Consider the following 27654-nt stretch of genomic DNA (forward strand, 5'->3'; position numbering starts at 1 on the left):
AGGAAAATATTTATAAATATTTCTTTTTCAATTCAACCAGGAAGACAGTTCCCTCAAAAGTAACTCAAAAAGTGAGAGCACAAGACAGTCCTTTGAAATTCAAGAACAAAAGAATTTTTACTTATATTTATCTTAATCTAAAAAAGTAAAAGAATGAAGCTCTATTTATGAATTAACAATTATGTTTTGTTCTGCTTTTCTCTCTCCCATTCTCTGTCTATAACTCTACCTCTCAATTAAATAAGCAAAATATTTTATATATGTTTACATAAGGAGTCTTCAAAAAGCTCATGGAAATGCACATTATGATTAAAAAAAACTATTCTTAGATTTCAAAACTTTTTGTACCAAAATGAACAAATCCTTTTTTTTTTTTAAGATTTATTTATTTATTTGAAAGGCAGAGTTATCGAGGCAGAGGCAGACAGAGGAAGAGGTCTTCCATCCTCTTGTTCACTCCCGAAATAGCATCAAGAGCCAGAGCCAGGCTGATCCAAAGTAAGGAGCCTGGAGCTTCTTCTAGGTCTCCCATGGGAGTGCAGGGGCCCAAGCACTTAGGTCATGTTCTACTGTTTTTCTAGGCCATAGCAGAGAGCTGGACTGGAAGTGGAGTGCTGGGACTCGAACCGGTGCCCATGTGGGATGCTGGCACTGCAGGCAGCAGCTTTACCCGCTAGGTCACAGCACCAGCCCCATAAGCACATCTTTTAATTGCTCCATCAATATTTTGAAGCATTCTCACACAATGGAATACTGCTTGGCCTTATGAAGTAATGAAGTACTGAAATATGCTATAACATGGACATAATCTCAAAAACATATTAGGTAAAAAGACACAAATGACAGCATACTAGGCAACGGTATTTATTGGAAATACCCAGAATGGATAAATCCAGAGAGCCACAGCACAGTTTTATGGTTGCCAGGAGCTGGAGGAAGGGGAAATGGGAAGCAGCTGCTAAATGGGTAGGAGTTTCTTTTCTGGGTGACATTAAAAATTAGAGAGGTAGCAGTTACACAGCAATGGGAATGTACTACATGCTGCTGAATTGGCCACTTCAACACAGTTAATTTTTGGGGCAGGCATTGTGATGTGAAAGGTTAAACTGCTGCATGGGATGCCTGCATTCCTTATCAGAATGCAGGTTCCAGTCTAAGCTACTCTGTTTCCAAACTACTTCCCTGCCACCCACATAGGAGACCAAGATGGAGGTCCTGGCTTCTGGCTTCAGCCTGAATCAGTCCTGGCTACTGCAGCTATTTATTTAATAAGCCAGCAAGTGGGAAACAGATCTCTCTCCCTTTCTCTCTGTCTCTCCCTGTCACTTTGCCTTTCGAATAAATTTTTATAAATGGCTAATTTTACATTATGTATATTTCACTTCAATAAACAAAAACTTAAAATATGTGTGTACACATATATGTGTCTTTGTGTCTAATCATTTGATAAATAATGGAAGAGGTGAAAATAATAAGAAGAAGCCATCCACAGCAGTGAAACATGAATTCCCTAAATAAAAAAGGAAAATACAAGCATAGGAACAGAGAACACCAAATTCAGGACAGTGGTTCTTTACAGAGAGGAAGACAGCACACAGACACAGCTGGGGAGAAATACACAGAAGGCTTCAAATAGTATCTGCAAGGTTTTCATTTCTTAAGCTGGATGGTAGATAAACTTGGTGTTTACTATATAATTCTCTGGATGTTTCTATCTTCAAAATATTCTATAATTAAAATGGATTCAAGAAAAGAAAGCAAGAAGTACAGCTGCTTGCCTGTTGAACCTACACCAGGAAAGGGAAGAGGAGGGGACAAGGCTGGCTGCATTTAGCCCTAACTACTACTATAAGGAATGCACTGCAAATCCCCAGAGAGTTTTCCAATTTAATGTTCTTCAAAGGTTTTCTAAAAGGTGTATAAACCGATTAGCCGCTGGAGTAAAAGCTAGTGAATGTTACAATACAAAATCAAAACAACATACACCTGGGACCGGCACTGTGCCTTAGTGGGCTGAGCCTTTTCCTGCGGTGCGGGCTACCCATATGGGCGCTGGTTCTAGTTCCAGCTGCTCCTCTTCCGACCCACCTCTCTGCTATGGCCTGGGAAGGCAGTAGAAGATGGTCCAAGTCCTTGGGCCCATGCACCCACACTGGAAACCCAGAAGAAGCTCATGGATTTTGGCTTTGGATAGGCTCAGTTCCAACCGTTGTGGCCATTTGGGGATGAACCAGTGATGGAAGACTTCTCTCTGTGTCTCTCCCTCTCTCTGCCTCTCAAATAAGTGAAATATTTTACAATATACATACACACACACCAAATTTCAAAAACAAAGTTACTCTTCACTTACCATTATTGTAATTTCCCTTTTACAAATGTTGAGGTCTGGCACGTTATTGACAAACATTCGCTTCAATGCACATCGGATTCCACCATGAGTTCGCACAAGGAAAACTGTGGAGAATCCACCTACAAGAACAAGTGCCAATTAATTTAAAAGAATGAGCAACTACTGCCAAAATCATGTAATATTGTGGGGCTTAATATCAGAGGGAAACAAAAATAAGTACAGTAAGCAGCCAACAGATTACAAGCCTATCACTGGCCTCCTATGCCAATCAATAACGGGCACAGAGAGGATAATTTGCTTCTCTTATAAAGGCTAATACTGAAATTTTAATTTCGGCATTGGAATACCTTAATTGTAGCATATGGAAAATGTCAGAACATGATTATAACACTATAGTTTAGCATATGCTACTGACTGTCTATCAGACTTCTACTCTTGTGATAACAAACCAATAAAGTTACTTAATACTAAGAAATCAACAAATCACACGGGGTCACTCATCCAGTTCTATGGAACCAACCAACACTGCGATCTCAATCTTGGGAATTTCATTTCCCCTCATGAGTAACTGACCCAGGACTGAGTATATAACTAACTCCATGAAACATAAGGGTAAAATGCAGGGAACAATTTTTCTACCCAGATACAAGAAAGACTGGACATTGGAATAAGCAAGGATTTCTTTTTCAATCAGACTCCAAAACCATAGGAAACAAAAATGGGATTTTATCAAACTAAAAAGCTTCTGCACAGCAAACAACAAACAGAGTGAAGTGACAACCAATGGATTAATAACCAGAATATATAAGGCACCCACACAATTTAAAAGCAAAAACAAACACTCCAACATGAAAAATGGGCAGATCTAAACAGATATCACTTATCACTAATGGAAGACATACAGAAAATGGTCAACAGGTACAGGAAAAAATACTTAACATCAGTAACCATCAGGGAAATGCAAATCTAAACTACAATGAGACAACATCTCACTCCAGTTAGATCCAGCTTTATCAAAAAAGATAAAAGATAGGGGCCCATGCTGTGGTATAAAAGATAAAGCCTTCATGTACAGTGAGAGCATCCCATTGGGGTGCCAGTTCAGGCCTGGGCTGCTCCACTTCATTTTCTTTTTCTTTTAATTAAAAAGAAATTTTTTATTTAAGGAATGCAAATTTCATGCATTTCATAAGTACAACTTTAGGAATAAAATGATTCTTTCCAGCTACACCCCTATTCCTCCTCCTCCCTCTCCCATTCTCCACTAAGATCCATTTTTCAATTAACTTTATACACAGAAGACCAACTCTATACCAAGTAAAGTGTTCACCAATTTGCTCCACTTCAACCCAGCTCACTGTTAATGCTCCTGAGAGGGCAACAGAGGATGGCTTGGGCCCTGCCAACAACAAAAAAGACCCAGAGGCGGCTCCTGGCTCCTGGTTTAGATCATCTCAGTCACGGCCATCTGGGGAATGAACCAGTGGATAGAAGATCTCTCGCTCACTCGCTCGCTCTCTTTCCCCCTTCTATCTCTGCATTTCAAATAACTCTTTAAAATAAATAAATAAATAAAAGGTAAGAAGTGCTGGTGAGGATGCAGAGAAAAGGAAATCCTTGCACACACTGTTGGCGGGAATGTAAATTAGTACAGTTATGGTGGAGACAGGTTGGCAGTTCCTTAAAAAATTGAAACTACAACTACTATAGCATTCACCCTACCAGATGCATATGCAATGCAAAAGATAATCATTCAGGGGGCCAGCGCTGTGGTGCAGTGGGATAAAGTTCTGGCCTGAGGCCGGCGCCGCGGCTCACTAGACTAATCCTCTGCCTTGCAGCGCCGGCACCCCCGGTTCTAGTCCCGGTTGCCCCTCATGATGTATGATTTTATGTGTCTGCTAAAAACTTAAATAAAAATTATGTGAGAAAACCCTTGTAATATGAAGAAGCAATCAAAGGCTATTCATCTAAAAACACAAGAAAATAGTGTTTTAGATATGTGTTAGTAAATAAGTAACATCTTAGCTATCTAGAAGAGATACAGACTGACTGTTGAAGAACCTGCTCTTCCTGCTTTTCAATTTTGTTGCATACAGATATGATGTTTTGTCTCAATGCAGCCATCTATGGCCATGATGGAAGAAAGAATCAGAGAGGAAATTACCCAGAACATCAACAGTTGGGGCACTGAATTAGCTAACTTTGGAATTACCTTCCTCCCAAACTCTCATGTTAAGATAACAAATGTTTGGGGGCCGGCACTGTAGCACAGTAGGTTAATCCTCCACCTGCAGTGCTTGTATCACATATGAGCGCCAGTTCCAGTCCCAGCTGCTCCTCTTCCAATCCAGCTCTCTGCTGTGGCCTGGAATAGCAGAAGATGGCCCAAATCCTTGAGCCCCTGCACTCATGTGGGAGACCCGGAAAAAGTTCCTGGCTCCTGGCTTCAGATCGGCTCAGCTCCGGCCACTTGGGGTGTGAACTAGCGGATGGAAGACCTTTGTCTCTGTCTCTCCCTCTCACTGTGTGTAACTCTACCTCTCAAATAAATAAATAAAATCTTTAAAAATAAATAAATGTTTTTACTACATAAGCCACAGCTAATTGGGCATTTCTGTTAACTGCATCTGAGAAAGTATCTGAAATTCAAACGAGGGTGCTTCAGATAGATTGTGGAAAAATAGGCCGGCACCGCGGCTCAGTAGGCTAATCCTCCGCCTTGCTGCGCCGGCACCCCGGGTTCTAGTCCCGGTAGGGGCACTGGATTCTGTCCCAGTTGCCCCTCTTCCAGTCCAGCTCTCTGCTGTGGCCTGGGAGTACAGTGGAGGATGGCCCGAGTGCTTGGGCCCTGTACCCGCATGGGAGACCAGGAAAAGCACCTGGCTCCTGCCTTCGGATGGGCGCGGTACGCCAGCCGCGGCGGCCATTGGAGGGTGAACCAACGGCAAAGGAAGACCTTTCTCTCTGTCTCTCTCACTGTCCACTCTGCCTGTCCAAAAAAAAAAAAAAAGGTTGTGGAAAAATAGAAGTAAAAAACCAATGGGGGGCGGGGGGGGGGGGGGGGGACTTCTGGATACGGCGACTAAGATGCAGCCTGGGATGCCTGCATCTCATATCAGAGTGCCTGGGTTAAAGCCCTGGCTCTGCTTCCAATTTCAGCTTCTTGCTTTGCACATCCTGGGGAGCAGGTACTTGGGTCCTTGCCACCCATATTGGAGACCCAGATTAAGTTCCCAGCTCCTGGCTTTGGCCTGGCCCAGCTTTGTGTGTTAAGAGCATTTGGGAAGTAAACCATCAGATGGAGAGCTCTCTTTCAAATAATATGAATAAAAATTAAAAGAAAAAATTAAAAACACATTTATTTTAATGTAAGAAAATTTTGAAAACCATGCTGCTGTTTTCATAGTATGCATTTCCCATGAACCTTCTGAAGATCTCTCATACACATGTATCCATTTTTACACCAAAATATTTATCTTTAATTCAATTCTCCATGAACTTTTTGAAGCATCCTATTGACTGTATATTCTAAAGAACAACTGCTTCTGTCACATCTAAACAAAGTTTCTCACCTTAATTTTTAAAGCTTCTTGGCACAGAATCCTCTATAGGTTAATTGCAGTTTTAAAATTGTACCATGTCTATCAATATTTTTAAGAATTATTTATCTGAAAGACAGAGTTACAGAGAGAAGTAGAGCCACAGAGAGAGAGAGAGAGAGGTCTTCCATTCCGCTGATTCACTCCCCCAAACGACTGCAACAGCAAGAGCTGAGCTGATGCAAAACCAGCAGCCAGGAGCTTCTTCCAGGTTTCCCATGTGGGTACAGGGGCCCAAGGACTTGGGCCACCTTCTATTGTTTTCCCAGGCCATAGCAGTGAGCTGGACCGGAAGTGGAGCAGCCAGGTCTTAAACCAGCACCCATAAGGGATGCTGGTGCTGCAGGCTGCAGCTTTAAGCCACTGGGCCACAGCACCAGCCCCACATGTCTATCAATTCGATAGCCCTTGTAAAGCAGCATCCTGAGTCATAATACGTAATCTGTACTCTGGTTCTATTCAAAGCAGCCAAAGGAAAAGTAAACTATTAGGGATAAAGGTAAGGGAAAAGTGCTCTTAAGAAACTCTAGAGTCAGTACATTCTGCATTTCCTCCAACTGCACAATTCCCATGTCTTAGATCTGAATCTCCATGTGTATGATGAAAGGAAAATCAAATCAACCACCTCACAAGGCAGTTAGCAGGAATGAGTAAGATCATGTTGGGGAAAGGTACCTAAGGCAAAAGCTCTGACAATGCTGGACATTGGTATAAAAAGCTCATTTAGCATTAATTTCATATTAAAACAGTAACCAACCTGAAAGTAAATAAAAAATAAAGCACCACTTAATCTACTGAAATTTTTGTTCACAAAAATTAAGGAAAATGCTGAAAGTTAGAACATATTTAGAATGAAGAAGTGGTATGACTACAGGTCAAGAGAAATCATTTCATGATGTTTGTTTTGAGACATTTACCTAAGGCCAGACAACACCTATACATCAGACCCGCTGGTGAGCTGGTGCATGGGTCCATTTATCTTGAATAGTTTCCAAGTTTTTAACCCAAGTCTGAACCAACAGATCTAAATGGGGCCCTAGTACATATATTATTAAACCTCCCCCCAACATAAGTTAACTATTCTACTTTTGTGTATGTTTTAAATTGGTTATTAGATGGGTAGGAGGGGAGGAAGAAGAGCTTACTCAGATGGGGCAGACGCACAACTAAACTATGCAGCCAGTGAAAAATTCCTGGAGGAACCATTCTTACCTATCCAGAGGGCAGTGTGATTCTATAACTGCAAATTAGGAAAAAGGGGAAAGTATTGAGTACCGTTTTCTTCATAAGACACTTTTCTAAATTAAAGTTTTCCAATTCAATGAATTCAGAGAGAGATGTGGTCAGATGTTAAATTTTCTAAATAAAGAAAATGTGTTCATCAACTTTAAGATTTGATTTACATTGAAATGTTGTAAATAATGATCATTGACAGTGTCTGCTTTCACAATAAAAAGGGTTAACTTGCTTATATCTCCTTCTGCTTCAGTGATAACTAATATTATGTCTGCTCAAAGCACACCTTTAGTGGAAGATAAGTAGTTAAAGCACTGCAGTAGTCCAGGAGAGGAGCCGGCCACCAGTCATATATACCAAATTATTCAACACTTATTTTTCCTCATGGAAGTATTCCAGGATCATTTCCACACTCCTCACTCACACAAGCACCTGTATCATATTCTCATGTACTTCAGTTCTCAATTCATTTTATACATAAGAAAGATTGTTGCCGGCCGGCGCCATGGCTCACTAGGCTAATCCTTCGCCTTGCAGCGCCGGCACACCAGGTGCTAGTCCCGGTCGGGGTGCCGGATTCTGTCCCAGTTGCCCCTCTTCCAGGCCAGCTCTCTGCTGTGGCCCGGGAGTGCAGTGGAGGATGACCCAAGTGCTTGGGCCCTGCACCCCATGGGAGACCAGGAGAAGTACCTGGCCCCTGCCATCAGATCAGCACGGTGCGCCGGCCACAGCGCGCCGGCCACGGCGGCCATTGGAGGGTGAACCAACAGCAAAAAGGAAGACCTTTCTCTCCGTCTCTCTCTCTCTCTCACTGTCCACTCTGCCTGTCAAAAAAAATAAAAAAAAAAAAGAAAGATTGTTGCCAATAACCACACCTTCCATTTATTATCTATTTCTATGCTCAGTTCAACATTATAAAGGCACAGTTGTTAAATAAATACTGTATTTATAATTCCAAATATGAGATGATCAGGGTATTTAAAGCATTTAAAATGGTCTCAAAAATCTCATGAAAATAAAAGAACTGGTGACAGGGATTAATCTGATGGAATAAAATGGGAAATACATGCTTATTTATGAAAATAAATATGAAAAGGAGGATGACTGGTCACTTCTGCAACCTGTAAGCGATATCGACTGTACCTACCTCTTCGTAGGTATACGCTCTGAGGAACACTGATTCTCAGCCTCTTTCAGCTTTTTTTCCAGGGTAGTATATGAGGTTCACACGTGAAATAACTCCCTGTGACAATTAACTAAAAATTTACTTCTTTTCTTTCTATACACTAATACACACAAAGGTAGATGAGTAAAAATGAAGGCTTTATTGAGGTAATTTCGTATTTGTTTATTTGTTTGTTTTTTGACAAGCAGAGTGGACAGTGAGAGAGAGAGACAGAGAGAAAGATCTTCTTTTTCCGTTGGTTCACCCCTCAATGGCCGCTGTGGCCAGCACGCTGCGGCCGGCGCGGCACACTGCACCAATCCGAAGCCAGGAACCAGGTGCCTCTCCTGGTCTCCCATGCGGGTACAGGGCCCAAGGACCTGGGCCATCCTCCACTGCACTCCCGGGCCACAGCAGAGAGCTGGCCTGGAAGAGGGACAACCGGGACAGAATCTGGCATCCCGAACAGGACTAGAATCCGGGGTGCCGGCACCACAGGCAGAGGATTAGCCTATTGAGCCATGGTGCCGGCAGTAATTTCTTGTTTTAAAAAATATTTCATTTATTCAAAAGGCAGAGTTGTAGCGGTGGCTGGGAGAGAGACAGGAGGAGACAGAGAGAGAGGTCTTTCATCTGCAGGTTCACTCCCCAAATGGCCACAACAGCCGGGGCTGGGCCAGGCTGAAGCCAGGAACTAGAAGCTTCTTCTGGTCTCCCAGATGGGTGCAGGAGCTCAAGTACTTGGGCAATGCTCTGCTGCTTTCCCAGGCACACTGGCAGGGAGCTGGATACGAAGTAGAGCAGCCAGGACATGAACCGGCGCCCATAGGGGACGCCAGCGCTGCAAACAGTGGCTTAAACTGCTACACCACAGCGCCAATCCCAAGGAAATTTCTTACAGGCTCAGTCAGATAATGTTTATACAAATATCTGGTTTGTAAAAAAAGACACTCCTGTAGGGAGTTCACTCTCTCCCTATCATTCCTCCAATCCCATTTACAAAAATAGAACCATATTCTGGCCAGCACCGTGGCTCAATAGACTAATCCTCCGCCTAGCGGCGTCGGCACCCCAAGTTCTAGTCCCAGTCGGGGCGCCGGATTCTGTCCCGATTGCCCCTCTTCCAGGCCAGCTCTCTGCTGTGGCCCGGGAGTGCAGTGGAGGATGGCCCAAGTCCTTGGGCCTTGCACCCACATGGGAGACCAGGAGAAGCACCTGGCTCCTGGCTTTGGATCAGCGCGGTGCGCCGGCTGCAGCGCGCCAGCCACGGCGGCCATTGGAGGGTGAACCAACGGCAAAAGGAAGACCTTTCTCTCTGTCTCTCTCTTTCTCACTGTCCACTCTGCCTTTTAAAAAAAAAAAAAATCTTTCCCTATCTCTTTCACTCTTTCAAATAAATAATTTAAAAAAAAAAGAACCATATTCTACAGATCACAGTAACATCTCGTACCTATCCCACCTGTATACGTGGCACTATACTATGTCATACCAAGTATGTACCATAATGTAGTTACGTCCAAAGTGATGGTCATTCATGTGGGTTGGATTTATTTTTTGTGTGTGTTTGTTCCTTGCCATTATCAGCAATGTTGTACTGAATGTAACACTGTTGAAGACTGGGTGCTTTTGTTTCTGTAAATTCCCAAGGCAACTCAGAGGAAGCAGATTACACACTGAAAGGTTATGGCAACTTCCATCTGCAAGAGTCAGTTTTCTCACATCCTCACCAGAGTGTGTGAAGCATTTTATTTTTTGCCAATTTGATAAGTCTTTCTTATTGTTATTTCAACCTGCATTCCTCTGATTACCAGCGAGCCTCCACATCTTCACCCTATTTGTTGCCCACTTACATTTCCACTTCTGTGACTTGTCTTTGCCTCTGTGGAGTCTTTTCCTAAGGGTTATCATTTTCTTTAAATTGGTAAGAGAGCATTATAAACTTTTGTCAATTAGTAATTAATAAGTATAAATATTTTTTCTAGTCTAATATTTGTTCTACTTTGGCTATGAGTGGTGTTTGTTTTAACAAATGAAAAAGCACATGTGTAGCATTTCTCCAGAAAAAAAAAAATCCAAGGACATACACAAAAACTTGCCTCAACATGACAACTGAAGGATAAGGAATTCAACCCCCTTTTTTGTTTAACCTGCCATTGTAGTGCTGGTTGTGTTTCATTGGTAAGTTTTAAAAGAACTGTGTAAAATTAATTTTAAGTGAATGAGCAAATTACTCACCACCTTTAAATAGATATCAAGGAGATCAGGGACATAAATGTTAAGAATGTTAGCAAGCAGAACTGCTACAGAATAAAAGCAGCATATAAAATGAATCACACAAAGTCAACAGATTTCCAATTAAGATATTATAGTATCAACATTAGCATTTACCTCTGTGTCTTCCAGAACAAAAGTAACAAAGAATTGTTTAAATCATAAATCCAGAAAGTCAAAGAGTAGGGAATAGACAGTAGATGTCAACAAAATTTTGATAGAGAAAAACTAACCAACATATAGCAACAAATTTAAGAGAACTGATTAGCAAGGAGAGAACCAGGGGTGGGCAAAAGCAAGCCTATCCTAACAGCATAAAGCTGAAGACACAGAAGAATTGGAATGGGACTTTGAAGAAGTCTGGCTTAAGGTCTTCACAGAAACAGATCTCTAGATTCCCTACCCTACTCCTCACAATCAGACCAACACTCACCCCAAAGCAGAATCAGTTAAGCCAGTTGTATATATGAGACAGTAAGTGCTATTTGGGGGCACATGGATAGGAGAGGGGAGGGAAAGATGAGTGTAGTCCTAACAACGGGAGAAATTAAGTATAAGTCTTCATTTGGAAAGAGAATCCCTCATCTCAAGCCAATGTCACTGTTCAGGTACCAGAACATTGGCAGCTAAATTCAGGGCTAATCACACAAGGAAATTATAGAGAATGTCTCTTAAGGGAAACTGACAAAACAAAAAGATAATGAAATATGGGAGTCAATAAATGAAAAAGCAATGAAAAAGCAACTTTCTCTCATTACTGTATAGTGAAGCACCTAAACAAGAAACTTGCCATTTGTATAAAACATTTCTAATCAAATTCATTTACTTTACAAATTAATTCCTTACAAAGAACAGGGCAGGCAGTTAAGACACAGGCATCCCATTATCAGAGCACATGGGTTCAATATCTAGCTCCGGTTCCTGATTCTACCTTCTTGCTAATGCACACCCTAGGAGGCAGTATTGATGGCTCAAGTAGTTGGGTGCCTGCCACTCACACAGGAGAGCTGTATTGTGTTCCCAGCTTCTGGCTTCAGGCAGACCAGTCCCACAGCCCAGGCTGAAGCCACTGTGCCACTGCAGGCATCTAGCAAATCAGCAGATAGGAGCATGTTCTCTCCCTCTCTCCTTCTTTCTAAGAAACAAAAGGACAGTGAGAGAAAATCTCTATTATGAAGAAAGGCAAGAACAAAAAGAAAACAGAATGTTAAAGAGGCTCTAGGAGCCAAAGAAATCATCCAAAAAAACCTTTAGTCTCAGAATTGAACAAAGCTTACAAATCACAAAATAGGAGCAAGCTCTCATTAAATGGATATTTGGAAAATGAGAAATTACTTTTGCAAATTAGAAATAAGAGCTCAAAAGTAAAAACTTTGGGGCTGGCACTGTGGCGAAGTAGGTAAAACTACAGCCTGCAGTGCAGGCAGCCCACATGGGCGCCGGTTCGAGTCCCTGCTGCTCCTCTTCCAATCCAGCTCTCTGCTATGGCCTGGGAAAGCAGGAGAAGATGGCCCAAGTCTTTGGGCCCCTGCACCCAGCCCAGGCTTCAGATGAGCCCAGTTCTGGTAATTGTGTCCATCTGGGAAGTGAACCAGTGGATGAAAGACCTCTCTCTGTCTCTCTCTCTCTCTCTCTGCCTCTGCCTCTCTGTAACTCTGCCTTTCAAATAAATAAAAAATCTTTAAAAAAAAAAAAAAGTAAAAACATCAACAGAGGAACTAGAAGATAAAATTGAAGAAATCTTTCAGAAATTTTCCACAAAATAAAAGAAAGAGGAAAGACAGGAATGTTGAAGGACTAGCCCCATTCATGTCAATATTCAATAACGAACATTCTAGGGGCTGGCGCTGTGGCGCAGTGGGTTAACGCCCTGGCCTTAAGCACTGGCATCCCATATGGGCACTGGTTCAAGACCCAGCTGCTCCACTTCCTATCCAGCTCTCTGCTATGGCCTGAGAAAGCAGTAGAAGATGACCCAAGTGCTTGGGCCTCTGAATCCACGTGGGAGACCTGGAAGAAGCTCCTGGCTCCTGGCTTCAATCTGCTCAGCTCTGGCCGTGGTGGCCAATTGGGGAATGAAGCAGTGGATGAAAGACCCCTCTCTCTTTCTCTTTCACGCTCTCTCTCTCGCTCTCTCTCTCTCTCTGCTTCTCCTCTCCCTATTTAACTCTTTCAAATAAGTAAATGAATCTTTTTAAAAAATAATGTAAATTATTAAATTTACATAAATTAGAAAGAGAAAATGAAGGAGAAAAATATGTCCAACATACAATACATGCATCAAACATAAGGCATGAAGGAACTTTAAAAAGTTCATGGAAAATGGAAAAAAAAAGTTATTTTGATGCAAAAAAATTGTGACACCCACATAAAGTTTTTCCATAATAAGCACTTCTCATAACCTTTCAGAAGACCCTCTCAAATATATAGTTTACAAAATTTTTTGCACAAAATAAATTTATGATTTATTTATTTGTAAGGGGGAGAGAGAGAGAGAGAGAAAGAGAGAGAGAGATTGGTTGATCTTCCATCCTCTGGTTCAGTCCCCAAATGGCCACAACAGCTGAGGCTGAGCCAGGCTGAAGCCAGGAGCCAGGAACTCCATCCAGGTCTCCCACATGGTAAAAATTGAAGTACTTAGCCCATCCATCATCTTCTGCTTCCCGGGAGCATAAGCAGGGAGTTGGATCCGGAGCACAGGTGAACCAGAACTCCAATATGGGATGCCGGCATCCCAAGAGGCAGCTGAACACACTGCATCATAACACCAGACCCTAAATTTATCTTCTAATTCCTTTTCTCCAAAAAGTTTCTGAAGTACCTTCAAACATGAGATCCCACATATAGAGATCTCACCTGGTAAATACTCAGTACACTGAACAAAAAAGAACATCCTCATCAAGGCTTATAACCATGAATTTCAGATGATTTCAGGATAAAAAGATCCTAAAAGCAACCATAAAGAAAATTGGTTGCACAGTTGACTTAGTTAGGGATGGCATTAGCCCTAATCCATAACCAGTCATCTCACAAAGAGTGAGTGAATGTGTCAGAAAATTAAGCTAACATTATTTTTAAACTGGCATTTATATGCTGATGGTATCATTTTACTAAATCAGTATGAAAACTTTTAAAATTGATTCAAGAAGCTTCCATTTCCACAGTCATCATAAAATTATTATGATAAATGCCCAACATTAGAATAATGCCAGTAAATAGTGTAAACGTATCCAGAAGATACATTAGAATCCATAACCTACTATAACTTTTAAAAAATAATAACTCTAGGTATTATATAATAAAACTGAGTATTCCAAATTTACCACTTCAAAAAAGTGATCAGCAGGAGATATAGGACAAATTAGGATTTAATCCTTTAAATTAATAATGAGTATCGTAGAGGTTGGAGCCAACAGAATGAGCATTGTGGCACAGTTGTTAAACCACCTGCATCCCAAATCAGAGTGCCTGGGTTGAGTCCTGGTTACTTCACTTGCACCTTCCTGCTAACACACAACCTGGGACATAGCAGATGACAACTCAAGTACTTGGGTCCCTGCAACGCAAGTGGGATACCCAGATGGAGTTCCAGGATCCTGGCTTCAACTTGGTCCATTCCAGGCTGCTGCAGGGATTTGGGGAAAGAATCAGCAGATGGAAGATATCTCCCCGGAATCCCATCATTCTGACTTCCAAATAAATAAAAAGACATAAACATTTTGTGTTAAAATAAGCACTGCTAAGTATTCCCCCTTTGAACATAGTTTCCCTTTCTGCAGTTAAAATTACTACAACCACAGTCTAAAAATATATGGAAAATTTGAGAAATAAATAAATCTTAAATTTAAATTGCACATCATTCTGAGCATTATGATGAAATCTTGTGCTGTCTCACTCCGTAGAGCCCCTAATGTAAATTATCCCTCTACCCTGTGTATCCATACTGTATTTGCTACCTGCCTGTCAGTCACTTAGTAGTCCTCAGTTATCAGACTGTCACAGGATCACAGTGCTAATGCTCAAGCAAATGGTCATACCACAAGCACAAGAAGAGATGCAAAGGAAGCATTACAGTATAAAACACAGAAGAACTGATCAACTGTGCTACCACATGGTAATGCTGCCGGCCCTACAGGAAAAACATAGTATACGCAGGGCTCAGTACTATCTGCAGTTTCAGGAATCCCCTCGGGATGTTGGAACACATCCCTCCAAGAGAAAGACTACTATAAATGGAAGGCAGAACAATACCAGATGAATTAGTGAACACACAATATTATTTACTGAATGAATAAACAGATAGGAAAATGCTCTGTTAATTTTTCTTTTTTTAGAATACAGCATAGCAAGAGGAAATGGGAAGCAATTTAGAGTGAGAAGTGAAATTAAATACTAATTCCACCATTATTAATTGTGATTATATGCAAATCAACGTCTGGGCTCTGCCTTCCTCATACATTCAGCAGAGATAAGATCTCCTCATGGAATTATTCTGAAGAATAAAAGAGATATGTACATAAAGCACCTGGTACAGCCCATTTCATAAATAGCAGCTATTATACTTACTACCACTATTATTTCAATTACACTGCTATTATTAATACTGCTCCATATTATGAAGATAGAGAATATAAAGAATGGAAATAAACATATGGCTTGGTAAACAAGTAAAAATAAACACAATACTAATCAAAAAGAACAGGCTTACCTGCTTAAAAATTTCCATATCATTTGTAAATATAAATATAAATGAGAAAGATATATATAATCCACACCCAAAAATCAGCTTCATAAAATAATAGTTCATTTAAAAGATTTAGCAATTTGAAAGTTAAATGAAAGCTAAGGTAACTTTTTTTTAAAGGTCTATTTATTTACTTGGAAAGCCAAGTGACACAGAGAGAGGCAAAGACAGAGAATCTTCCATCACTGGTTCTCTACCCAAATAGCCACAATGGCCAGGGTTAGGCGAAGCCACAGCCAGAAGCTTCATCTGAGTCTCCCACGTAGGTGACAGGAGCCCAAGTACTTGGGTCATCTCTAGCTGCTTTCCCAGGAACATTAGCAGGGAACTGGATTGGAAGTGATGCAGCCAAGACTCAAATTCGCACCCACATGGTATGCTGACATCACAAGCTATGGCTTAACCTGTTGCACCCAACACTGGTCCCCTGAGATAATATTTTAATCACCATCACCCATTTCTATGCTTTGGCTTCTGTAACTCTGTGCCTAATGGAACAGCAATTCACTAGAGTCACTAAAAATACCTAAATGAATACCTCTTCCACTCATTTTAAGGTAGTAATGTCCTAATGGTTTATTATGTTTACTAAAAGCATTATTCTCTTATTACCATCATATAAGAAAAAATATTTCATCTGATTTTGGTCCCCAGATCCCACAGACCTGAAAAGACACCTAGAATTCCCTGATAGACATGTCATTGTATTAATAATGTGATTCATCTTGGAGTACCCACATAGCTTTAGAATGAGGGCTGGAACTTTCAATGTCACCCCTCTGCTTCTGGGGATGGGAGACAACATGCTGAATCACATGGCCAGTAATCTAATCGGCCATGCCAATATAATGAGACTTCAATAAAAATTCAGAATAAGGAGTTTCAGAGAGCTTCCTGGTTAGTGAAAAGGGCTGATGTACTGGAGAGTGGCACACTTTGACTCCCTGGGGACAAAGATTCCGCACTTGGGAGCCATGCAGACACTGCACTATGTACCTGTTCACTGTGTTGCTTATGTGTATCTTTAACAATAAAACAGTAATCATAGTTCTAGCACTTTTCTAAGTTTTGTGAGTCCTTCTAGCAAATTATCAAAGTTGCAGTCAAGCCAGTTTATCAGAAGTGAACGTGGCTCCTAGGACTTAAAACTGGTGTCTGACATGGCAGCAGTCTTGTGAGACTGAGTCCCTTAACTTGAGGGGTCTGTGCCAACTCTGTGTAGTTAGTTCAGAATTGAGTGGAATTTTTGGCTTGTCAGAGAATTGCTGGAATACAGCCAGTTTATTGGTGGTAAACTATTTGAAAGTAAGTTGTAGAAATCATGTCACTTTGCTCATTCATACTTAATGAGTACTTGAACATATATACACCCTAAAAATGCACAGGTTATCCTATGGAACTACAGTACCTCTATCCCACCTAAGGAAATAAATAATTCTTCTAACATACAGTACTCATTCAAAACTACCCACATGCTACAAAAATATTTAAAGGAAATATGGCAAAATGTTATTATTAGTAATTGAATCTAAACATATGGGTATTCACTATACTACTCTTGCATTCTTGCAGTATAGTTTCAAACTTTTCATTAAAAAGTTGGAAGAAAAACAAAGACAGACATGGGAGGTGGATTCTTCCTTTTGCAATCCAACAATCCTATCACCACTGTTAATAATTATTCCATAAGAAAGCCACTGCTGCTCATTAACCAGATCTGAGTCTTCCCCCAAAGATACCCTAAGTCTCTTGCCACAGAAAATTCTATGGTATCCTCGACACTTACAGCTCCACATCCCAAAACACACAACTGAGCTTTTAGTAATGTTTACTTCTATCAACTCTGTTTTCCTAGCAAGTGGAAGGAGAGAGAGGGACAGAAAAAATAAAACGTCGTCATGATCTTTCTGTACTGCATACATCATCAGACATCTCGTCAATCAGGAAAACAGAGGAAATAGTTACCTATCAGCAACTTCGGGTTCCAAACTTGCCAAAGAAAACAATGCCATTGGAAAACTACAAGAGGAACAAGCACTTAGTCCCTGTGGGATCTGAGACAGAAAATGACCCATCCAATGACCAAGAAGCTGTGAAACATCAGATGTGTAACTTTAGATTACAACAATGACTACAGGAATGTCTTTCAAAAGTGAAATATTCCCAAGAAGAAGTGATTACTAACTTAATTCCTTGTAAAGATTATTTATTTAGTTATTTAAGCAGCAGGAGGAAGACAGAGAAAAAAAAGATATGCACTCTCACCCACTGGTTCATTCCTCAAACGTGCACAACAAAGCCAGGAGCCAGGAACTCAATCCAGGTCCCTCAAGCAAGTAGTCCCTCAGCAAGACCCCGAATTCAGAAGCCATCGCATCTGCCTCCCAGGGTCTGCATTAGCAGGAAGCTGGAGTCAGGAGCTACAGCCAGAACTTGAATTTGGGCACTCCAATGTGGGACACAGGTTTTGTAACTGCTAAGCTAAACTCTCGCCCCCAGTAATTTAAATTCTTGCCAAACTGCTGTTATCAGTAAGTGCCATTTACTACAAAGCAATCAAAGAATGACTCAATACATCTGATCAGCCAAAGAACAGGAAGAGAGAGGTAGAAAGAGAATATTATCATATTTAGCTCTCATAATATTGCATAGCATTTAACTTGTTATTCCTATTCTACAGATGAATAATAAACCTAACACTGAGAAAGAAAATAAACAGCTAATCTAACAATATAAATGTGCCAGAAGAATACTGTCTCTTCTTCTGCAAGTAAACTTAAAAATTGTATTTCACATGTCAGGCTCCATGCTACACTTTCACAAAATTATCTAATTTAACTTTTTTAAAGTTTTTTTTTTTTATTTATGTGAAAGGCAGAGCTACACAGAAAGGGAGAAAGAGAGAGAGATCGTCCATCCACTGATTCAATCCCCAAATGACCAGAATGGTCGGAGCTGGGCCAGGCCTGAGCCAGGAGCCAGGAGCTTCATCCAGGTCTCCCACAGGAGTGCAGGGACCCATGCACTTTGGCCATCTTCTGCCATATTCTCAGGGCCATCAGCAGGGAAATGGATCGATGTAGAGCAGCCAGGACTCGGACTGGCGCCTGTATGGTTTGCAAGGCAATGGCTTTACCTGCTACACCACAGTTCATTTCATTCTTACAACACAATAACCTAGATCCTCTCTTTTTTCCCTCAAAGGGATGTAATAGTCTATATTCCAAACAGCAATGTAGGAGAATTCCAGTAGTTTCAAATTCTTACCAGCATTTGTAAAGAGTTTTGTTTCCCTTTTTTGTTGTTGTTGTTTTTTGGTTTGTTTGTTTTTTTGACAGGCAGAGTGGACAGTGAGAGAGAGAGAAAGGTCTTCCTTTTCCGTTGGTTCACTCCCAACGGCCGCTGCAGCCGGCGCACCAGGCTAATCCAAAGCCAGGAGTCAGGAGCTTCTTCCTGGTCTCCCATGCGGGTGCAGGGCCCAAGGACCTGGGCCATCCTCCACTGCACTCCTGGGCCGCAGCAGAGAGCTGAACAGGAAGAGGAGCAACCGGCACTAGAACCCGGTGTGCCGGTGCCGCAGGCAGAGGATTAGCCTAGTAAGCCACAGTGCCGGCATTCCCTTTTTGTTAATTAATGTCAAGAAAACAGATTTCAGGCATTCCATAGGTACAGTTCCAAGAAGACAACAACAATTCCCTCCCTCCCCTTTTTCCCCCACTCTCCTTGCCTCTCCATCAGTTTTTGCAGACATAATTTTAATGCACTCTATATTCACAGGCTTCATTCACCACTAACCATAATATTCAACAAGAAAAAGTAGGAAGACCACAGTTCCACAGGAGTATAAACAAGGGCTAAAACCAACAATCATATCACAAAATGTCCGTTTCATTCCTACACATTTCTGTATTCTATATTAACTATCGCATATCAGAGAAAACATTTATATTTTTGAGAATGGCTTATTATCACTAAGTATAATGGTTTCAATTGCATCCATTTTGTTGTAAAAGATTTCATTCTTTTTATGGCTGAGTAGTATTAAATTAGAAATATGAAAATAAGCAACCTCTCTCCAATTGGTACAAAACTATAGCTAGTTAACAGGAATGCAGTCTAGTGAATTATATCATGGTAAAGTGACTTTAGTTATCAATACATTACTGTGTATTTGAGAATATCTAAAAGACAAGATTTTTGAGTGCTTTCAACACAAGGAAATAATAAATGCTTTAGATGATGGATATGCTAATTAAATTGATTTGTTCATCAGATATTATATATGCATATCAAAATATCAAATTGCAATTCTAGGTATGTAGAATACATATTTTTTAAACTCTTAACAGAAACACAAAAACCGCATATCTATGGGATACCTTGTAATTTTTCAATGCATGACTATGTTTGTATAATGTTCAATCATTATAAATATATGTATCTTCTCATTTAATATTTCTTTATCATGAAAACATTCAAAATCCTATCTTGGATTAAAAAACCTATCCTAGGTTTTTCCTAACTGAGAAATATACAAGTTAATCTGCTACAGAGCCACAGGACTTCGTAATTTCCTCGTAATTTCTTACACCTTCTAACTATAACTCAGAACCCATTAAACCACCTTCCCCATCATTCTCAACTCCCTACTCCCCCAGAATTCTGCTAATCACCATTATACTCAACTTTTATGAGATCAACTTTTCTAGATTTCACCTATGAGTGAGACGGTATGTACCTTTCTGATCTTGGCTTATTTCACTTAACATAATGACCTCTAGTTCCACCCAGTGTTGCAAATGACAAGATTTCATCCTTTTTATGTTTGTTTACATCTACTGTCCACTTTTTAATTGGATTATATGGTTTGATTGTTGCTATTGTTTGAGCTCCTTATATACACTCTGGTTAGGAATGTCTGTCAGATAGATATACAATTTGTAAACTGCGTCTCCCGTTCTGTAGGTTATCTTTTCACTCTTGTGTTGTTGTTTTTTTTTTTTTCGTTTATTTTGTTTTGTTTTATTTCTTGACAGGCAGAGTGGACAGTGAGAGAGACAGAGAGAAAGGTCTTCCTTTTCCATTGGTTCAGCCCCCCAATGGCCACTGCGGACAGCTCACTGCACCTGGCGCACCGCACTGATCCAAAGCCAGGAGCCAGGTGCTTCTCCTGGTCTCCCATGGGTTGCAGGGCCCAAGCACTTGGGCCATCCTCCACTGTACTCCTGGGCCACAGCAGAGAGCTCACCTGGAAGAGGGGCAACCGGGACAGAATTCGGCGCCCCGATCGGGACTAGAACCCGCTGTGCCGGCGCCGCAAGGTGGAGGATTAGCCTTGAGCCGTAGCACCGGCCTATTTTTGTTTTTATTTCTTGTGTCTTTGGGGAATGATCAAAGAAAAATCCTTGCTCATTTCAACGTCCTGAAGCATTTCCCCTGTGTTTTTTCCCACAAGTTTCAACCTTCATGTCTTTCATTTAGGTCTTCAGTGCACTTTGAGTTGATTCATATACATGGTTAGAAATAGGAATCTAGTTCAATTCTTCTGCTTATGGATATCCAGTTTTCCCAGCATCACTTACTGAAAAGATTCTCCTTTTTCCAATGTACGTTCTTAGTACCACTGTCAAAATAAAGTGATTATAGATGTGTTCGTTTACTTCTCAGCTCTCTTCTCTGGTGTTTGTTTCTGTCTTTATGCCAGCAGTGTGCTGCTTTAATAACTTTGTAATACATTTTACTATCAGGTAGTATAATGCCTCTTGCTTTGTCCTTTTTGCTCCAAACTGCTTTTGCTTATTTGGGGTATTTTATGGTTCCACAGATCTAGATCTGTGAAAAAAATCATTGGTATTTTGACAGAGATGGCACCGAATCTGTAATTCAAAATTTCAACAATATTGATTATTTAATACAGGAACACAGGTTGTCTTTCCATTTCTTTGTGTCCTCTTCAATGTCTGCCATCAATGATTCATACTTTCCAGTGTAGAGATTTCTCACTTCCTTGAGTAAATTTATTCTAGGGTTTGTAGGGGGTTTTCAGGGGTTTTCTGTTTTTGTAGCTATTGGAAATGGGATTGCTTTCTTGATTTCTGTTTCAGATAATTTGCTATTGGTGTATAACACTGCTGATTTTAACATACTGACTGTACTTTGCAATTTTGCTTGAATGTATTAGTTATATAACAGTTTTTGGTGGAGTCTTTGAAGTCTTCTATATATAAGATCATCTCATCTGCAAATAGGTAAAATTTGACTCTGTTGGTCAAGAGCCAGGAGCTCTTCCAGGTCTCCCACGTGTGTGGCAGAGGCCGAAACATTGGGTCATCCTCTGCTGCTTCTCCCAGGCCATTGGCAGGGAGCTGGATCAGAAGTGGAACACCCAGGACTTGAACCAGTATCCATATGGGCTGCTGGTATCACAGGCCATTCCTTAACACACTACCATCATAATGCCAGCTTCTGCAAAAGTATTTTTTAAGTCATCCTTAGCCAAGCCAGATGAACAAGGAGAAATAAAAGTTTTGACATGAGGGGGAAAAAAAGAGTATTTGGGAGTCAATACATGACAGGTCAACAAGTTAGGCTGTAATGACTTAGGATATGTCTTTATTACCAAAACAGACCCGCTTATCAGCAATTACTTGGTAAAATGCCGCTCATTTATTTGCAGAGTTATCTAAAAGATCAAACTCATTACTTTATCAACATGCACAACAGCAATTTTCTTATTATTTTTATAAAATTTATAAAGAAAAGGAGTAGACATTTGGTAAAGCAATTAAAAAAAAAAAAACATTGCTTGGCACACTCAGGGCACACTCAGATCTCATATCAGAGTAACTGGGTTCCATTTGCAGCTCCACTTCCAATTCCAACTTCCTAATAATGCATGCCTTGGAGGGAGCAAGTGATTACACCAGAACATGGGAAACCCAAACTGAGTTCCTGGCTCCTGGCTTCAGCCCAGCCCAGCTACTGCAGGCATTTGTCTCTGCCTTTCAAATAAAATGAAAATAAAAAAAACTTTGAAAATAAAAGGCAGAAGTCATACATCTATAATTCCCTGATCATATGTGTATATATTAAATTCTAATAATATATAATTGTATTTATAAAATACAGCAATACATACAACCATAGCTTTACATAAAATTCAATAAATACATAATTAAAAGTATGTGACAATTACATACTGCACAATTAACAGAAAGCATATTTTAGAGACACACTTGCCACGAAATAGTCAAATTTCTCATATGTCTTATTCTTTCTAGACCTCAATCTCCTCATTTATAAACTTATGTTAAAAACTAAACATAAACTCTACAAATTCTTCTATTTTGGGGAACCATATGTAAAAACATTTTCAAGTAACCCACAATCTAACACACAATATGACTAAACAAATAAAATACTATTAACAAGTGCATTAAGAGTAATATTCAAAGCACTTGGAAACAAAAAGAAATGTCACATATGGAAGGAAATCAGAAAACACATCAATGAAAAGTACCATACGAGCTGAACGTCCAAGGAAGTGAAGTAAAGCTTAGAGAGGAAAACGGGCACAAAAATATTAGAGTTGGGGGACATCCAGATGGAAAATTAAAGATCTTCAAAAATCTGTTCCTCCATAAATACAATGAGAATACTGGCAAAAACTGTAAAATAAAATTCTTTGCAACTCTTGGGATGAACCAAAGGCTTGCAACACGGAGCATTTATTCAAGAAAATTAGCTGAATCTTGGTAAGAACAGCACACTTTGTGGCATTTTAATTTGCCTCATTCCCATTCTACTCTCTCTAGCTCCAATGGAAGCCTTGAGAGATACAGCATATAATCAGAGTAGCTGTGATAATTTCTGGCCAAGCAGCTACTAGAGGAAACGAAACATGTTTAAGACTTGTCACTATTAGACCTGTTGGGTAGCTAACGGGATCAGAACTTGGTCTGAGCAAAAAGTCTATCAGCAGAGTACCACTGGAAACAATCACCAGCATTTGTTATTACACTGAAGCCCTTACAGGCAGGAATATAAGTTGAGGGCAGCAAAGAGACTGACCAAAAAACTTACACAGAAAAACTGGCAGTGAGGAATCTATAAAGCACTTTGGAAAGTTCTAATGTATTCCTGGGAATCTGAGGGCCACACACATCTACAGGTGCATGCCAAGGACAGAACTGAGAAGGCCCTAGTCTCTGAGGTGTGTATGGCCTCCAGGCTCTGTAGAGCAAGAAGTAAAGGCTAAGGCAGAATCTTAAACTACCCTGCAGCATTTAATTCATGTCGTAACAAATATACAAAGCCCTTCAGCAAGGGCCAAAAGACTTAGCTGGCCCAAGTACTTTAGGAAATTCCTGTCCAATTATTAGCTGACCACTAACCTGTGTAGAGATTTCAGTGGCAATTCACAGGAAAAAAAATAAATAAATAAGACTTGACAGAATCAGGATAGGAAAGTCAACAAATAGCAGCAACAACAAAGAATTCTGGGGTATGGAAGGATCCAATTTCCAGAGTTGATAACATACTGCATTATTTAACATGTCCAATTTTCAACAAAAACCATGAGACACGCAAAGAAACAGGAAAATAAGGCCAACAGAGAAAAAGAAGCAGTCAACAGAAACTGTCTCTGAGGAAACCCAGATGCTGGAGTTACTAGACAGGCTTTAAATCAGCTATCATAAACGTCATCAAAGAACTATGAAAGCCATGTCTGAAAAACTAAAACGGAGGCCAGTGCCATGGTGTAGTGGGTAAAGCCGCCACCTGCAGCGCCAGCATCCCATATAGGTGCCAGTTAAAGTCCTGGTTTTTCCACTTTCAATCCAGCTCCCTGCTATGGCCTGGGAAAGCAGTGAAGGACAGCCAAAGTGCTTGGGCCCCTGCACCGACAAGGGACACCTGGAAGAAACTCCTGGCTCCTGACTTCGGCCCCACCCAGCTACAGTCATCAGGGCCATTTGGGGAATGAACCAACGGATGGACAATCTCGCTTCTCTTTGTCCCTCTGTCTCTGTAACTCTGCCTTTCAAATAAATAAATAAAAGAACGAATGAACTAAAATAATTTATAAAAATGAAGTCTCAGCAAGCGGAGAAATCAACAAGCAAATTATTTCTTTTTAAAGATTTATTTTAGTTATTTGAAAGAGTTACAGAGAAAGGTAGAGACACAGAGAGAGGTCTTCCTTCCGCTGGTTCACTCCCCAGACAGCCACAACGGCCGGAGCTGCGCCAATCCAAAGCCAGGAACCAGGAGCTTTTTCTGGGTCTCCCACATGGGTGCAGGGGCCCAAGGACTTGGGCCATCTTCTACTGCTATCCCAGGCCATAGCAGAGAGCTGGATCGGAAGAGGAGCAACCAGGACTAGACCCAGCACCCATACGGGATGCCAGCGCTCAGGCCAGGGCTTCAACCCGCTGTGCCACAGTGACGGTCCCCAAACAGAAATTATTTTTAAAAATTTCAGACTCAAAGACACACATAAGTTTAAAGTAAGATAGGGGCCGGCGCTTTGGCACAGCAGGTTAAAGCCCTGGTCTGAAGCGCCGGCAACCCATATAGGCACCGGTTCTAGTCCCAGCTGCTCCTCTTCCGATCCAGCTCTCTGCTGTGGCCTGGGAAAGCAGTAAAAGACGGCCCAAGTCCTTGTGCCCCTGCACCCACATGGGAGACCTAGAAGAAGGTCCTGGCTCCTGGCTTCAGATCGGCAAAGCTCCAGCCGTTGTGGTCATTTGCGGAGTGATCCAGCATATGGAACACTTCTCTCTGTGTCTCTACCTCTCTCTCTAACTCTGTCTTTGAAACAAATAAAAATAAATCTTTAAAAAAAAAAAAGTAAGTAGGATAAAAGAAACACCGTGTGTACGGTAACCAAAGAAAGCTGGAATGAATGTCCTTACATCACACAAACTGTATTTTAAAAGAAAAATTGTTGTTCGAGACAACAAAAGGCACTTTATGATCTCAAAAGGGGTTAGTGGCCCAAAGTCATAATAATTATAAACAGATATATACTTAACAAAGTTCCAAAATACATGAATGGAAAGTAGATGTATAAGTAAAATAAAATTCAATAGTTCACTTTCAATAATGGATAGAACAAGCAGGCAGACGATCAACCAAAAAATGGGACTTAACCCTACAAACTTAACTAGACCTAACAGACATTTAGAGAGCATTTCTCTGAACGCCAGCAGGATGCAGATTTATGAAGTGCACACACAACATTCTCCAGAATAGATGTGTCAGAATATAAAATAAGTTTCAATAAATTTTAAGACTAATATCATACAAACTATGTTCTACAATCATAATAAAATAAAATTAGAAATCAATAATAATGGCCAGCACCGCAGCTCACTAGGCTAATCCTCCACCTGCGGTGCCGGCACCCCGGGTTCTAGTCCCAGTTGGGGTGCCAGGTTCTGTCCCGGTTGCCCCTCTTCCAGTCCAGCTCTCTGCTGTGGTCCGGGAAGGCAGTGGAAGTTGGCCCAAGTGCTTGGGCCGTGCACCCACATGGGAGACCAGGAGGCTCCTGCCTTCGGATGGGCGCAGCGCACCAGCCGTAGCAGCCGTTTGGGGGGTGAACCAATGGAAGGAAGACCTTTCTCTGTCTCTCTCTCTCTCTCACTCTAACTCTGCCTGTCAAAAAAAAATCAATAATAAAAGGAAATTTAAGGAATTTACAAATATGCAGAAATTTCAGGATACACTAAAAATAATCAATGAACCACAGAAGGATCACAGGGGAAAAAAGAAAATACTTTAAGATTAATGAAAGTTAAAAACATATACCCAAACTTATATGGTGCAGTTAAAATAGATACTAGGGTAGAATTTACAAATTGTCATAATCTATACTCAAAAACGAATAGAGATCTTAAATCACTAACCTAACTTACGTTGTTAAAACCTAGAAAAACCAATGGGGCCGGCACTGTGGCACAGCAGGTTAATCCTCCGCCTGTGGTGCTGGCATTCCATATGGGCACCGGTTCTAGTCCCAGCTGCTCCTCTTCCAATCCAGTTCTCTGCTGTGGCCTGGGAAAGCAGTAGAAGATGCCCCAAGTCCTTGGGCCCCTGCACCCTCATGGGAGACCAGGAAAAAGCACCTGGCTCCTGGCTTCAGATTGGCGCTGTTCCAGCCGTTGTGGCCATTTGGGGAGTGAACCAACAGACGGAAGACCTTTCTCTCTGTTTCTCCCTCTCATGTCTGTAACTCTACCTCTCAAATAAATAAATAAAATCTTTAAAAAAAAAAAAAAAGCTAGAAAAAGCAGAAGACACACACCCACACAAAGCAGAAGGAAGGAAATAATGAATTCTAGGGAATAAGTGAAATAAAGAATTAAAAAACAGAAAATAAAAAACAACACCAAAATTTGGTTCTTTAAAAAGTCAACAAAATTAGCAAACTATTAGATGAATTGATCAAAACAGAAAATATACTACTAAAATCAAGAATCAAAAGGGAATATTACTGGGACCAGTGCTGTGGTGTAGAAGGCCAAGCCTCTGCCAGCAGGGTTGGCATTCCATATGGTGCTGGTTTGACTCCCAGCTGCTCCACTTCCCATTCAGCTCCCTGCTAATGTACCTGGGAAAGCAGTAGAAGATGGCCTGAGTACTTACACCCCTGTGCCCACCTATGAGACCTGGAAGAAGCTCCTGGCTCTTTACTTTGTCCAGGCCCAGACCTGGCAGTTGTGGCCATTTGGGGAATAAACCAAAGGAAGAAAGATTCTCCCCCACATCTCTCTCCCCCTCTCCCCCCCTTCTCTATCTCTGCCTTTCAAATAAATAAATAAATCTTTTAATTAAAAAAAGAAGTATTACTATCAACATCACAGGAAAGATTTTAAAACAATTTAAAGGTGAACAATTTGCAGTGTCGGCATACCATATGGCACCAGTTCAAGACCCAGCTGCTCCACTTCCAATCCAGCTCTCTGCTATGGCCTGGGAAAACAGTGGAAAATGGCTCCCAAGTCCTTGGGCCCTTGCACCCACCCCCTTGGGAGACCTGAAGGAAGTTCTTGGTTCCTGGCTTCAGACCAGCACAGCTCTGGCCACTGCAGCCATCTGAGAAGTGAACCAGCAGATCGAAGACTTTCTTTCTCTCTTTCTTTCTCTCTCTCTCTCTTTTTGCCTCTGCCTCTATGTAATTCTGCCTTTCAAAAATAATAAATAAATATTTTTTAAAAAATAATAAATTAGATAACCTGGATGCAACCAATAAAATCAAATTGACCCAAAAAGAAATAAAAAG

At 40.9% G+C, this 27654-nt stretch overlaps 1 protein-coding gene across 3 annotated transcripts in view; it reads right to left on the bottom strand.

Annotated features, from left to right (window-relative positions):
• The window catches only part of BMP2K (BMP2 inducible kinase), a 150941-nt gene that overhangs the window by 89721 nt on the left and 33566 nt on the right, over nt 1–27654 (bottom strand). For all 3 annotated transcript variants that reach the window (XR_011378386.1, XM_008267688.4, XM_002716997.5), the window contains exon 2: nt 2351–2469. Coding sequence is in view for 2 of the 3 variants with exons in the window: in XM_008267688.4 (XP_008265910.1) it covers nt 2351–2469 (119 nt within the window). In the remaining variant the exon portion in view is untranslated. The remainder of the gene's footprint in view (nt 1–2350; nt 2470–27654) is intronic.

The sequence above is a fragment of the Oryctolagus cuniculus genome, chromosome 8 (assembly GCF_964237555.1).
Source record: "Oryctolagus cuniculus chromosome 8, mOryCun1.1, whole genome shotgun sequence".
Taxonomy (NCBI): Eukaryota; Metazoa; Chordata; class Mammalia; order Lagomorpha; family Leporidae; genus Oryctolagus; species Oryctolagus cuniculus.